Source organism: Notolabrus celidotus, chromosome 11, assembly GCF_009762535.1.
Source record: "Notolabrus celidotus isolate fNotCel1 chromosome 11, fNotCel1.pri, whole genome shotgun sequence".
NCBI lineage: Eukaryota > Metazoa > Chordata > Actinopteri > Labriformes > Labridae > Notolabrus > Notolabrus celidotus.
Genome location: NC_048282.1, coordinates 14977529 through 14993433, shown reverse-complemented (window position 1 = coordinate 14993433; position 15905 = coordinate 14977529). Strand labels below are relative to the sequence as shown.

At 38.9% G+C, this 15905-nt stretch overlaps 1 protein-coding gene across 5 annotated transcripts; it reads left to right on the top strand.

Annotated features, from left to right (window-relative positions):
- Positions 1–2710: 2710 nt before the first annotated feature.
- prdm2a (PR domain containing 2, with ZNF domain a) lies at positions 2711–11266 on the top strand. Of its 5 annotated transcripts, none has more exons than XM_034696258.1 (5): positions 2753–3024; positions 4313–4372; positions 5376–6869; positions 7863–9627; positions 10326–11266. In XM_034696258.1, exons 3-4 carry the CDS (start codon positions 5444–5446, stop codon positions 9593–9595), a joined length of 3159 nt encoding a protein of 1052 aa, XP_034552149.1. In that variant the 5' UTR covers positions 2753–3024; positions 4313–4372; positions 5376–5443; the 3' UTR covers positions 9596–9627; positions 10326–11266. The 5 variants fall into 5 exon arrangements, with proteins under 5 accessions (XP_034552147.1, XP_034552149.1, XP_034552151.1 ...); XM_034696260.1 differs by having other exon boundaries at positions 2754–3024; positions 5376–6059; XM_034696256.1 differs by having other exon boundaries at positions 2711–3024; positions 5376–9627.
- The last annotated feature ends 4639 nt before the right edge of the window (positions 11267–15905 follow it).

Below are 15905 nucleotides of genomic sequence, written 5' to 3'. Positions count from 1 at the left end.
GACGATGATTTGACATATATGTCTGACTAGTGGACACAATTGTGAACTGCTTATCATAATTTCACAGCTGCAATTGCCATCAACTGTGAAAGATATGCTGGAGCCTTGGTCATGTCCAGAGTGACTCATGAAAGCTATATATAAACCTATCAGGGCTCAGATTGTAAGTTGACGTTATTTTACCGTTTAAACATTTTGTTTATCAGGAGATGTATGAGTTCAACACTACAGAAAAGTTCTTAATGTTAAATCTTACATACAGAAAAGAAGAAAGCTTGACTGGAGGGAGGCCCCTTGTATGAAATCTTTCATAACGGCTGGCATGCAGCTTGATAGTGAAACACTACTCAGCCCACATGCAGCATTTCAACAAGAGACATACCATGCATGTGCCATGGGAACACCACCCATGTGCTGTGCAATGTCTCAGATGCATATGTGGAATCTGGTGACCTCCTACAGACCATCTCAATGAATTTCTTTTATGTTTCTATGATTCTGGAGGTGGAAATAATGACATGTGACAACAGAGAGTAGCTTTCTATCAGTGTAGGTTTGAACTATAGGCTATAAAATATGAGTGGCTTGTGATTCAATTGACAATTGTTAGAGATAACAGAGAACTGGTGAGGGGACAAGTTCACATAGTTCATAAATCATCAACTTGTCAGCATGGTTGTGCCTTTGTTTTATCAGCATCTGGAAAACAGACTTGACAGTGGGAATTCAAGATGTTGGCACACTGGCAATGAATTAAAATTAGATTTGTCAATGAACTAGCAAATATTTCAGCAAGGTAAATTAAGTCAAGAACAAAACGTATGTACACACATATATATACATATATGAGGAGTAAAACAAGATATCTTCTTGTAAGTCACCGTTTTCGACATAAAACTACACACATAATGTAAAAAGAAATCATTTTGCCTGTTTATAAAAGGGACTGATTTTACTTTTACAACTGTCATTAATCGCTAAAAATAACAAAACCTAAAAGGTCAGCCTGTAATCAACTTCAGTGCTCTGGAAATAATAGTCCTGCTTCTTTGTATTGAGAATTTGTAATGTTGTGCCCTCTACAGGAAAAATAAATACACTGCAATGAACATTTCAGAAGTGAAAAAAAGAAAAAGAAAAAGAAGACATTAAAGACGTTAAAGACATTTTATTCAGATGTATTGGCCATTTATTAAAGTACCTACTTGGATGGATTTTACTTGGTGAAAAGCCAATGTAAAGAACTTGAAGATAATCAAATTGGTAATCTTGTGTATGAATATGTAGCTTGTAGTTGTTATAACTACTGGTCCTGAGTTAGAATTAGGAGTCTTCTATTCCCCACATTTTCTTTACAAATATTTGCCTATAAAGTTGGCCACTTAAATGGACAAAGCATTAACATTTGTTTATTTTTTAATGAATCATCTTAAACAGTTTGTGAACTTAACCTGCAAGCACAACATCTGTACACAGAGTCGTGGGAAGTGGTTTTAAGTTGGGGGTGCTGTAGTACAAGGTGCATTTTTTTTCTTTTTGCATTTAGGTTACTTATGCAACTGACAGGCTATAGCGCACATACATTTTATTTTTATTTATCTGGTTTGAAAACAAGCTTTCAAGAGAACTTTTCAATATAAGTTCACAAATTGCAACTTCCATACCTTGTTGTACAGCAAAGAGCATACAAGACAAACCTGGTAAAACAAGCCCAAAAGGCAGTAAAGCGCATTGAACAGAACTTATCCAAATACGTTTAGTTTTTAAGCAGGCACATACACAGGGCCCATGCATCGGGTTATTTTAAAATGAATAATTATTTAAAATTGCTATAATTATTTCTCAAATCTTCCTCAGGCATTACATTTTCAGAAAATAATACAATGAAAAAAACCTGTTTTATTGTGTTAATTAATGTGTTTATTTCAACTTATTTATGCATTCAGAAAAAAATTGTGTGATGCCTTTTCCAACAGTGGGTGCTGCAGCACCCTCAGCACCCCTACTTCCCACTGCCATGTCTGTACATTATTGTGAAACATTTGTATATGCTGCTACCTGCTACACACTATCAATCAATCAGTCAATCAATCAGTCAGACTTTATTTATAAAGCGCTTTCATACAATGACATTGTAACATAAAGTGCTGTACATAACTTCAAAATAGAATAAATTAAGAAAAAGATCCCACCCCAGCCCCGACCCCAAACCCACCTCATAATCCTAAGGTTAAGAACACAATATGCAACAATAGTAATAAAAACAATAAAAAATAAAGTAAATAAATAAAATAAAAAAGAAGTTGCTGAACGAACTGAGGAAACGCTCTCATGATATCTTAATGAGGAAACACTGGAGGTAAAATAAGATGTTAACACTCAAAACAGGAAATTAAAATCACCAACGTAAAATACATTTCTAAGATAATAAAAGACTAAAATATTAAACCATTAAAATAACTTAAGATGCTAGACTTAAAATAAATAAATAAGTACATAAATAAATAAATAAATAAATAAATAAAGTACAATAAAAGTGACTAAATTGGAAATACATAATAAATAAATAAATAAATAGAAATACATAATAAAAATAAAACTCAGTTAAAAGCAAGACTAAAAAGGTAGGTCTTGAGTTGGTTCTCACTTTGGTCTGAGGTGACAGCTGATATCTCTGCTTATCTTTCAGCACCTCAACAAACCTGTTGCTAATTGGTCCAAATTTGACATCCCCCATTCGCTGACCAATCAGAATGCCAGAAACGTGTTGGTACATTAGGGAAGAAAACACACTACTGTCTATAACCCCGTACTAGAGGAATATTTCTAACCGTGCTGCGACAGTTTGTGTGGTTGCAAATATATAAACATTTAGAGGAAACTGTAACTCTCCCTTCTGATTCACAGTGGTCGTAACGTCGAGCTCTCTAACCTAAATATAGCCAGTGCTTGCTAGCTAGCACTGCAGCTAGTTGAATAAGGTTCATGCTTTAAATGGCGACAACAGCAGAGTCCCTCAACCCGGTGAGTGAAATATGCTCCAAGGATGATTGCGGTTTTTGCGGGTGTTGATTAATAACTGCATTCCTTATATTTTTGAATGCATTTTAGATTAAGTCAGCTGTCCTTTCTGTTGGCAAGCTAGCATCCTCTGTAGCAAAACAGTAAGTGACGACGTGTTGTGTGACCAGCTAGCTATGGTGCAAGGACGGGCAGGGAGCGTCATCAACCCCAGGTGAAGCAGCTGCGTGTGTGAACGCACCCAAAAGATCATTTGAGTTTTAGTGAAAATATATGATGCAAACGTTTTCTCATGGTAAATATTCTAATGTTTGACTTTTGTAAAAGAAGTCTCTTGCAAAGCAGAAGGGTGCAAATATAAGTTGATTACTGCCTCATATAATTCAGTCTGTAGTGAGGCCTTTGCTTGGTGTTGCACTAATTTTCGTTACTGGTAGTTTAATGTCGCATTTATTTATAAGTGTCCAACAGGAACTCATCGATTCATCTTTGTTTTAGTATTTGCAAGACAAGGTGTGTGAACATAAGCTTTAACAGTGTTTGTTTACATTTCAGCTCGTATGCAAGTGTTTAAAAATTGCCCTTCAATGTCTTTTTTTATGTGGGGTAAATAAATAATTCTCTGTGCACTGTCAACAACTCGTTAAATAGAGAATGGTTGAAGTGATACTTCAGGGAAATAGATTATGATGCGGATGCCGATGTGAGGAGCAGGTGGAGGAACACGACAAATCTTTAACACATGATGAGCCTGCCATTTTGTCCAACAGTGCATTGCATGACTGACAACATTTAACAAACTTGATATTTATTGTTTAACTATAACAAAGTAGTTCAGCAATTACAAAGTGGTGTGTAGGAGTAAGCTGGGGTGAATATGTGCAGTCAATGCAAATGGTAGCGAGACAGCGATGTCATGCGTTGTGAGGTAGCTGTTCATGTTTAGAGAGACAGTGTAACAATACATGGTGACTGAAATGAAACGACAGCGAATTGAATGTTACTTTGTATTACAAGATTTGCCCTCATTAGCTCATGCTGTGTGTGTTAGTGCATCATGTAACCTTGATGTACCTGAGAGACATTAACATAAATCAACAAGATTAGACCCAAGCTTATTTCTCAGCTGAAATGCACTAATAGAGCTACTCCCACATCATTGCTGTTCACTCTGATCACTTTGTGGCTCTTATCTTTTAGTGATTTTAGCCTAACTGCCTTGTTCCATGATGGAAATGATTTCATTATTTTTGATGCACTTGCTTAGCTGTTTTCTGTCTTTTCCCAACAGAAAGCAAAGCTCCTGTGTTCAACAAAACCTACCCTTTGCCCAGCACTAACCATTAAAATGGTAAGACTGTGTGATAATAATGTGTATTATGTTTATTTCATTTATTTGTTTCAGTTCAAGTACAACAGAGACAAGGATTATAGGAAGTAATGTCATGTAAGCATGTACAGGATTGAGACAGTATAGTTTTCATGAACATAATTGACACTCGTACAATGTAACACTATACATTAATTGTAATACAATTTTGTGCAGCTGTTGGAAGATGTAAAAGGTGATTCCAGTTTGCTGTCAGTCATTCATTAGTACCATGAAAAGAGTTGAATCTCCTTGTACTTAAAATGTTGCGTAACTTATTATGCTACAGCAGACAATTTAACCATCTTGTTATGTTTGTTTCTCTGGAACAGCAATAATGTTATTGGGTCAATTTGACCCAGGGCATATTCAATTATCCAAAAGTGTCAGAACCCCCAAAAAATCCCAATACACATTTTTTTTAAATCTAATTTTTAACTCCATTACTAACCATTTAAATCAAGATTTAGTCCATTGGTGTTCTTTAATTCTCACAGATCGTGGTTCAATGAGGATAACTCACCAGTTTTTCATTTAAATTAATGTTAAAACTTTTTAATGTACATTGGAAAGCCCTACATGTAACTACAATAGTGTTTTATGACATAGATTTGTGTTTATGTTATTTAACATTTCAAATATTTTTTTTTTATGAAGTGATGTTGATAGATTAACACGGCACCTCTTATGTCACCTGCCGCTCAGATTTTTATGCTGCATTTAGCTGGCTTGGAAGGCATATATTGCCTAAAATGGACTTTTAAAAGGGTCAATTTGACCCGCAACATAACAGGAGGGTTAAAGAGCATTTCATCGTGTGATGTTTAGATTAGCATCATAGCTGTATGTTACTGTGAATGTTTAGACTTCTGAACTGAACTGTGATTGATATTCAAGCAAATTGAATACAGTCCATACATGGCATCTGGTTATATCAGAGGTGTCTGTTTTCTAAACCACATTATGCTTTACATTTCTTCAATAGGTGTGACAGCTGTCATAAGTCCTGAGTGACATACATCTTTCAGTAAACTGGGTAAGCCTCCACAAAATATGGAGGACTCTCATCAATTGTACATCTCTGAATTTGGAGACCATGAGGATATGGAGGATATTTATCAAGAGGAAACTTACATGGAACCACATACAATGAAGTCACTGGGCCCAGAGCTCCATACAATTCCCAATCAGGGTACAGATAAAAACTGGACTTTCCCCTGTCAACACTGTGAGAGACATTTTACTAGCAAACAAGGCTTGGAACGACACATGCACATCCACATGTTGATGGACAGCGAGGTGCAGAAATACAAAAGCAATAGCAGGAATTTGTCTGTTGGCACAAATCTGGGTCAGCCGCAGCATGAGAAGAAGAAGCCTCTGGACTCAGAGGGCTCAGTCATCCATCTTCATATTTCATCCCCCACTAGCTCTAGTACTTCAATTTTGTCAGCTGGAGACCACACTGCTCAGTCAGACAAATGGGGAGTATCAGACGGCCATCATGCCTGCAACTACTGTGAAAAGATATTCTCTACACATACCAACAAACGGCAGCATGAGCGCAGGATCCACAAGCAGCACCTGCAACCAGAAGAAACTCACCTCCCCGATGAGGAAACTCCTCAGGGGATATTCTGTGAAACCTCTGAAAACAATACAGAGCTTGGTGAGGGTTCAGCACCTTTGGCTGTCTTGGGGAATGAAGGAGAACCCACTGAACAATACATGTTAGATATATCGAGCAATATTTCAGAGAATCTCAGCTTTTACATTGATGGGAAGATAGTGTCAACAAGTACAATCAGTACTTGTGACACAACTGAAGTTCAAACTGGGTCTTCAACTTTAGTTCGACTGGACACCCTGATTCTAGACCCCTCCCAAATAAGCCAGGTTTTAAATTTAGATTCAGTTACAGGTAAAGAGATACCTGGTCAACCATTAGCCAAAAGAAGAACTGCAACACCTCCTCTTTTACCCCAAATTAAAACAGAACTGGAGTCAGAGGTGGTTGTGTCTTCATCCTCATCAACCCTTGTATCTTCCCTATTAGAGAATCTGCTTCCTCAGAATACAGAGTCCACTATTGCGCAGAAGGAAAGAACAGTGTTTCTCTCACCTAAGCTGAAGCAGCTCCTTGAAAAGCAGGATGGCCTTAAACCTACACTTGCCCTGATTGCAGATGGCCAGAAGCCTTGTTCACCTGTCTCCCTCTCTGTCCTGCCTGCTGGAACAGGAAGGTTTAAAAGAAGAACCGGTTCGCCACCAAGCTCCCCACAGGAAAGCGTAACGTATAATGAGGAAACGGCAACATTAGATATGGCAGACTGTGATGCTGTGACTACAGCACAGCTTCAGACTTCACATAGTTCTCCTGAGCACCAACTAACCAGTGAGAAGGATGACACAACTCCATCCATGGAGGAGCCAGCAGTGAAACCAGTTTTTTCAGAAAACTGGCCTCAGATCACAGGAGGTAATTCCTGTAACCAGCGACCGCTGGATCTGTCTAATACAGTAAAAAAGTATGAGGATGTAGCTTTAGACGATGCTGCTCTGGATTTAAGCTTGCAAAAAAAGGCTCCAGGTGAAGGTGAACTCGCATTAAACTTGGTTTCAGACAAAGTTCTAAAAGAAGGAAAACTAAATACATCCATAATGGAAAAGGCGTTAATGAAAGTTAGAGAGCAAAATGTAGATCTAGGAAATCCTGAGACCTCTTTAGTTGCAGACTTCACAATAGTTACAGGTCCAGATCTAATGACCCCAGTTGATCCCCTTGTATATGGACTTGCCCTTTCTTCTAATTCTCTGACTCCTTCACCTGCCTCCCTTACGCCTGTCACCTTGCAGCCCGCTTCACCATGCACCATAGCATTTGCTTCCTCAGCTTCACACACCCTGCTCCCCTCCGCTCCTTCATTAATCACAGTTTTAGCACCAACAACACCTATTTCTAACCCTTCAAGCCAGCCAGTCCATGTAATGGCCCCAAATATATCTCCTGAGCCCTTGGTAATCTGTGCTGAAAATGCATTGAACTCTTCAGAGTGTGATTTAACAGCGGCATTCGCGACTGCAAATTCTGCAAACCTCGTCACTCTCACCCAGTCCCTTGACCCTGCTCTAAATCTACCTGGCCATGTCTTTCTTACAGATCAAATAGCTCTCAATCCACCAATAGTTGAGTCCACTCCTGTATCAGAGGTGCCATTCCCCCCCACCATAACCTTAAATGATTCCCTCATCAACTCTTACAACATTACTAGCAACACTGTGCTGATAGAGTGCACAATAGCTCTTGAAGCCCCAGGGAATGTAGTCCCTGCTGCAATTACCTTACAAGATAATACTGCTGAGCTTTCTGCACCCTCACAGATGCTTGTTAATCACATAGAGCAGCAACAGATTGTTTCAGTGCCCAATCCTCAAACTGTGGACCCAACTGTTCTTGTGTCCTCCATTGCAGAATCTGTTACTCTTTCCACGACCACTTCAGTAAAACCTGCCTGCCCTGCTGTAGCTGTATCAAGTCCTGTCCTAGAGCCGGTTGTTGATGCAGAGCCACAAACAACAAAAGAAGAGGAAGCTGCTGACGACACTGTTTCCATACCTGAAATCCCAATTAAAAGCCCTATTTCTTCTGAAAAAGCTGACGATGATTCATCACAAAGTGATGCACAAGAACAGACTTTTACTAAAAACTTCATCTGCAATGTTTGTGATAAGCTTTTCCATTCAATGAAAGAACTGAGCCATCATGTGGGTGACCATGCTGATGAATGGCCCTACAAATGTGAGTTCTGCGTGCTGCTCTTTGGCAAACCCTCTGCTTTGCTCGACCATCGATCAAGCCTCCACGGTGTCGGCAAGACTTATGTTTGCAGTGCGTGCACAAAAGAATTTGTCTACCTTTGCAACCTGAAACAACATCAGGAGGAGTTGCATCCCGGCCAGCAGTGTACATACACAGAAGAGGAAAAGGGGAAATTAAGACCTCAGAACTACAACAACTCAACAAAAGCAAACATGGAAACCTTAGAGCCTGATTCTCTGGTGGATCCAGAGAAAGTGATAAAAAAGGAAGAAGGTGAAGCAGACGTTGCTGCTGAAGAATTGTTTACGACAATAAAAATCATGGCCTCAGATGGAGGTAAAATCAAAGGGCCGGATGTTCGTCTTGGCATTAATCAGCATTACCCAAGTTTTAAGCCTCCTCCGTTTCCTTACCATAACAGATCACCTGCCGGCTCAGTGGCCTCAGCCACAAACTTCACCACCCACAACATCCCACAAACCTTTAGCACAGCTATTCGCTGCACCAAGTGTGGTAAAAGCTTTGACAACATGCCAGAGCTGCACAAACATATCCTTGCTTGTGCAAACGCCAGTGATAAACGGCGATACACACCCAAAAAGAATCCCATACCCCTACGTCATTTTGCAAAAACTCAAAATGGAGTTCTGTCTACCACTAATTCTACTAATGGACTAAATGCTTCAAACAGATCCAGCCAGTCAAACAAGTCGAAACTTAACCAAGACTCAACTGTAAAGATGAAGCTCAAGGTTCTGAACAGAAAGAAAAAAAAGTTGTCTCAAAGGGTCATGCCACAGAGGAATAAATCAGTCCCCTCATCAAATAAGATGTCACCTGGACAGGTGGAAGAGCAGCAGGAGATCTTTGTGTGCCCGCACTGTAGTAGGGAGTTCACAATGCGACGCAGCAGAACCAAACACATGGCAGTCTGCCCCAAGAAACCAAAAGAGGTGAAGAAAAGGAAAGAAGGAGGAATATCTGTGACAAAGGAAAATGATGGGCACCTGCATAGAGGAGTGGGAGAGAAAGCCTCATCTCAGCATAAAACAAGACTTCAAACTTCTGGTTCTGCTAAAAGACCAGCTGTGCTGCCAGTGCAGACTGTATTTGCAAACAAAAGAAGTAAGATAGTTATAAAAGAGAGCATGCAGCCAAAACAAGAGACACCCACTCTGAGTGAACTTCCTATTGTTCGCACTTTCAACCCCTCCATGCGGCAGTATAGCAGAGTGCAGCATAGCGTCAAAGGAATCCCCATTAAAATCACCATAGTGAAACCACAGCAGACTGCACCGCAGAAGAATGAACCGCCCCAAAACCAGAGCCGAGAGGAAGCAGCCGGAGCCGTCAACAACAGCCCTGAGCACAGCCCCACAGCTTGAAGACCACTGAGCAGCCAACCAGGGATCATCAGGTAGTTGAAGCATGGTGATTGAGAGATGACATCACTTTGACTTGATTGACATTAAAAGTAAGGGTTGATGTGTGATGTTCTTATAGTGGATTGGTACCCTGGGTGAGATAAGGTTCAGATGCAACCCCCCATTAGACAGTCTCCCTCTTATTACATGGATACTTACTAAAACCAAATCTTGATTTAGAAAGGACTTTATTAGCTTAATGATAATTTCTTCTTTTAGAAATACTCAGTTATACCCACTGTTTGAGCTGCACCCACAGTAAAGGTCATCCCCTTAGCTCTCTTGAAATGAGGACTAAAGCTGTTATTTCTTCGCATTACACTGAACCTTTTCGGCTAACAGTGAAGTAAAACAAGGTGAACAGGATTCACATGAATCAGTGCCGCACCTGATTGAATTTTCAGCACCCTGATGGTCAGAGTATGTGACATTTAACTTAATATTATCTGTCCTTTAACACCGCTGTAGCCATGGTGTGTTATTCATAGCAAGCTTTCAGGAAATAGCAGATAGTTGCTATGAAATGTTATGACCAATAACAATCAAGTACTTAACACAGCGATATAATAATGCAGGATAATCAACTGCAAGAGATTTCACAATAGTCAGTTCTCATAAAATCAATATATTTTGAGTAGCTTATTGCTGAGTCTGAATGTTATTTCAACACCTGTTATGTTGTTGCTTTCAGGACCCTGCTGTTTGGAACTCCACCTGCATACCTGTGTCATAGTGAGACTTAAGGGAGAGAACTGCTAAACACACTGTAAAAACCATGTACTTAAAGATTGAAACATACTGTATGATGAACGACAGATTTTTTTGTACATGTAAAGCAGATGACTGAGGATACCGCAGTGTGAGGATGTGTTTAACCGAGTATTTGAATGCTTTTCGAATGCTTGAAGTTTTGTAAATTTCTCCCTCTTTTTCGAAAACTTTCTGTCACCGTCTTGGATTTGCACTTTGAAGTTAATCTGACTGCGACATGTCAAAAATTGGAGAGGAAGTGGGAGGATTGAAGCTGGAAGGCTTCTCTCATTTCATACTTGGTGGGATATTCAGAGAGGATGGCAGGTGGCAATCATTTTCAGCATGCATTTGCACTTTTCCTTTTCTGTTGTCTGTGGCCTTTTGCTTTGAACTTGTACTGCATGCTTTGAACACCACACCTGCATTTATTAAGGATCGTTTGTATTAATGCAGTAAGGCCTTACACACTGAATCTTTTGTTGATCCGTTGGTCTGACTGAAAATAATTATTGTAATTATTTGAAAGACACATCAAGATTGCTTCCAAACCAAAAAGTAATGCATTCTGTAGTACAGAGCAACATTGTACATTAACCTTAACTACCTATCACAAATCTAGTTAATATCAACTCTGTCATTCACTATTAGGAAAGTAATGTTCTCATTATTGCTGTGGATTTAAAATCAGTAGACTTAATGCTACAGCCTTTGCTTATCCGAATTGTGTGTAATCTGGTTATGTTGTATTAGAGAAATTGTGCCATAACATTCATATGATATATAAGATACTACATTTGTCATAGAGGTGAGGTAGAGAGACATAGATTGGTGTTTCCCACATACAGAATTTAATTTGGGAAATAAACCTGTGAAAATTGTTGTCTTATCTCCAGAAGTTGTTTTAAAGGGCGGCTGAAAGTACTTGTTATATATTGATGAGCTGCTCTGTGTAGTCTAGTGCCATTTCGGAGATTTTTGAGTAAACAGGCCACCACAAATACATTTCAACTCAATTGGGGTACTTGTCGTTTAGATGTATTTGCACTGCAATCCCTAACAAAGAGTCTATATCATTGTCGACTGCTTGGGTGCACCATCGTCACTTTTGAATTAAGAGTTATATTTTAAAAAGCACCAATAGTGACAGAGAATTGGCCTTTCTGCATTTCATCTTAAATCCTGAAATGGTAACATTAGTCCAGTTTGCTTGTGGAGTTTATTTTGCGCCTGTTTCACAGAATGCTTAACAGAAATATGTGTGTCCTACTTTCATTCAATAATAGAAATCATCATACTGTATAGGACAGTCTGTTTAAGTCTTGGTCATTAGTAGTATGAATGCACTTACAATCTATAACAGTTGTCAACAGTTTTATTTATGTGTGTATGTGTGTAGTTGTATATTGATTTCCAGCATGTATAAATCAAATAGCAGAAATGTCAGATAAATTATGGGGTCTATTTGTTGGAGCCATATGTGACACCTGAAAAATGCTTGTGGCAAGTTGTCACTAATCTCAAAGAGTGAGTGTAATGAACTGTATATGTTAAATTTAGGTTTTGGGAGTTATATGGGTTGTCCAGTGCTAAACAGGGTAGTTATGTCATTGTGAATGAATCAAGGTCTATGAGTTATGACAAAGTAAAACTTGACAGTGGCCTGCATCTGAAGGACGAGGTTATTGTACTTATATTTTACAATTTTGCCTTTTCGACCCTCGCTGGTAATATTTGTTCTTTGAGACTGACGGCAAAGTTTAGGATGCACAGGACCCTAAGGAGACTGTTATTTAACTGTGAAAAGTGCGTGTAGCATTTCAAGGTGTAAATTAAGTAATGTATATTTATTAATAATTTAAATTCATGTTATCAATCTCTGAACGGTTTGTCTGTATGATTTGCACTAAAGGTTTTTCAAGCGAGAATTAAAAATGAAGAATGTCAAGGTAAAATGTGAAGTTTGTGTGAAGTTTTCTTTGATAAATAAATCAAGTTAACTACATATTTGTTGTTGAATTCTTTATGTAAAAGTCAGTGGATTTTTTTTGTTAGGAAATTAAATGTGATACATTTGAACACAAATTGACCCCAGACTTTCAAATTGCTTCTATACCTTACTGGAAAGTAATAAAAATGTCCAGATGGTGGCATACTTCCCTCACTTAACTTACTACAAGAGTGGATTCAATACAGCAAATCTTTTAATACCACTGCTTCTCTTCTGCACTCCCACATCCATTAACAGTGACATGTGTTCAGATGTCATCTCTGAAGCATCCTCTCCACCAGTTTTATAACATTTTCAATACACTTGCAATTTAAATGTAAAGATATTCAGAACCAGCAACCTATGACCTGTTATCTAGGACAGAAAATAATAACTTTTGTGGAGTAGCTATTAACTGTTCCCATATCTTTGTTCCATTTGTATACTACATGTTGAGTACTCTGAAAGGTACAGAGATTGCAAATGCTACCAAATGGCGAAACCATCAGTCAAAAGGTGCAACTTAAAATGTTGCATCCTCTTTAAACAGCAGCTGAGATGATTACAGACAGTGGTTGGCTTGAGTTCCAAGACTTGGAAAGTGTCAATGATTCATGCGATATTTCAAGACCTGTTTGTTTTTTCATTCAGTTTCCTGTTTATTTACATAAACTACCACTCTGTGCCTCTCATATAAATCATTGCTGGGTAATCACACTCCTGAATTTAGTCTGAAAAGTCACAAAAAGTGATGAGTCACATTATGAGTGGGAGTGTTATATATATATATACAGAGAGTTACTTAAATTAGGTGCCTTAGTACCTTGGTAAGGAGCAACAGCAGGGCCATCCCTTCCGACCAGGAGCAATCCTAGCTTTATTACAGGTCAAACTAGGAACCCGGTCACAGGCTCAGTTTTGTGGTTAAAAGTCCAGTAATCAGCAGACATCATGTATCTGTGGTTGGAGAAGATGCATGGAAATGAAGAACTGTTTGACAGAGTTGCATAACTGAATTGAGGGCAGAGTTTGTATGTAACAATACAAGGGCTCTTGAGAAGCTCTTAATGAAAACTTAATTTCCCCAGGGGATGTGGCCTCAAGATTTCAAGTAAATTAGGGGAGTGTGCAAAACACTGAATCAAGACACTCTCAGAAAATTCTTAAAAATATGCTTAGACTGATGAAAAAGGTGCCAAACTCCCTTGTTCTGTTTTGTTTTAATAGCTTGGATTACCAACCACGCCACCTGTTCAGCCAATCATAATTTAGAAAGAAAAAACACATTGTCACTTTAACAGTGAGTAAGCTGCAGCAGTTTGCTGCTGAACAAACTTTGATTAAATATGTTTGCATTATATTTAATTCAGGGGGGAAAGTTTAGCAGCAGAGCAAAGAGAGAGAAAAAAATATGTGTCAGCCAATTTTATGCAGATTAGGGTCAAAGCTGAAGAATGACAACTTTAACCTGTATGTAAATTAATATATACCAAGTGTCTGTGTGGTTGCATTTAAATGAAATGCTCTATACTTCTTGGTGAGCAGTAGGTGGGTACAATGACTGTGGAAGTCTACGTTTCAGTAAAGTGAATTTGCTTTACATTGACCAAAGATCAAAACCAGGACTTAATGGCATTTTCTGGGGCCACAGCAGCCTTAGATGGGGCACTGAAGGACAGATGGAGAAACGGGGTACATTAGGTTTGAGTAAGTGCAAAGGAAAAAAAGCAGATCATTTATTGTCACATTCTTTCATGTTTATTATCATTTCGCTTGCAGTCTGTTCGCAGTCTTCTTCTTCCCTGCTCTTGTTAGTCTGCTAGCTCCAAATGTAGATCAGTAGAATTGTGTGAAACCACTGAAGGGACTGTGTACTGAGTCACATTGTTACAGTAAAATACAAAATAATTTAATGCTCCTGTCTTTAGTAGCTCAGCCTGTGTCAGCACACTCTCTCAATCAAACATTAACAGATGAAAGTCATTTCTGACTCAACTAAATTGTTCATCAGTATGCAGCACAGTGCATGAAGGGCATGAATTCAATTAGAAATTTGGCACACTCTTTTATGTGCTAAAGCTAAATGTATAATTTAACAAAATATAACAGTATCCAAGGGAACAGATAACTTTTTTGAGATTCCTCCGTATTATGACAATGCATTATAAAGCAATAACAGTGCCATACATCTGTCTGCGACATTGACATATCACCATAATTCCCAGTGTCCCCACAGTGCCACGGCTGCTGCCAACACAGTAATAAAACGCAGATTCAGGCGACTCAGCAGCAGCAGGTGGAGCGAGGTGTTTCAGTCGGCCGTGTGTTCTTCGTATCCCACTGGTGATGTTCATATTCTCACTCCCCACAAAGTTTTAGTGCTTCTGTGACAAGTCGACACAAGTGAGTTGTTTCCTTTGCTCAGCTTACACTGGTTATACACTCCAAGGAATGCTTCTTTTGTTTATTTATATATATTTTTCCAAACTTTAACACATAAGGTAGAGGAAACGTGTTTAAAAAATGATGAAAGATGTCACATAATGCACTGCAAATGTGTTGTGTAGAATTTGATAGAATCCTTCTTAGACTAATCCAAGAATTTGAGGTGTAGTTTAAAAAAGCAAATGATTCCCTCAAAATTAGAGTACCTTTGAGCATCAGAGTTTTCAAATTTGTGTCTTTATTTAGATTATGTTTGAGCTTTTTTGCCTTTATTTGACAGGACAGCTTGAGAGAGTCAGGATATATGAGGAGAGAGAGGCGGATGACACGCATCGAACCATGTCAGGACCGGAAATCAATCCTACAAGCAGTGTGACAATACTGTAGTCTCCATTCATGGGGCGCCTGCTCCACCTACTGAGCCAAACCAACGCCTCACCTTTAAGCACCAAATTACTTTAAATTAATACGGCATACACATTTTTATTAAGTCCAAACATTAGTTTAGTTTATCAGAAAATAAATCACGACATTCATGGTTCAAAGTAGCATGTTTTTAGGAAGAAGGAGCCATGGGAAATATGCTACAATCGCATGGTGATGCCTTGATATGACTATGGTCCTGCTCACAAATGCCATCCTTAGTGCCTCTGTCTGGGTGGATGCCACTTTAGCTTGTAGTCACACCTCAGGCGCAGGGGAGGTGGGAGGTGCATTAATAATCCATCAGGAAAATAAGAGCCTCAATGATCACTCCCTCAGGAATGGTCATACATATCTCTTAATTCATTGCCTCAGTGTATAAAAAGTAACACCTTTTCAGTAATTTGAAATGATAAACAAAAAAGTCAAATTTACTCCCCATGAGACTGAGGGATGAGCCTTCAGGTGTTTTAAGCAGCAGTGCCAAGCACATGATTTTTAGTTAGGAGTTCTGACAGTGTACCACAGTGACAAACCACAGCTCTGAGGTACTGGATCTCCCAGAGCTCACAAGCTCTGAGCTCACAAGCTCTGCAATAACTTCAAACTGCGATGCTACATTTATATGCTGAACACGGCTCAGGATCTTAGCCCGGGGCTGTG

Coding starts and splice junctions, on each gene's coding strand:
- prdm2a (XM_034696256.1), top strand. CDS start 5,444: ATGGAGGACTCTCATCAATTGTACATCTCTGAATTTGGAGACCATGAG.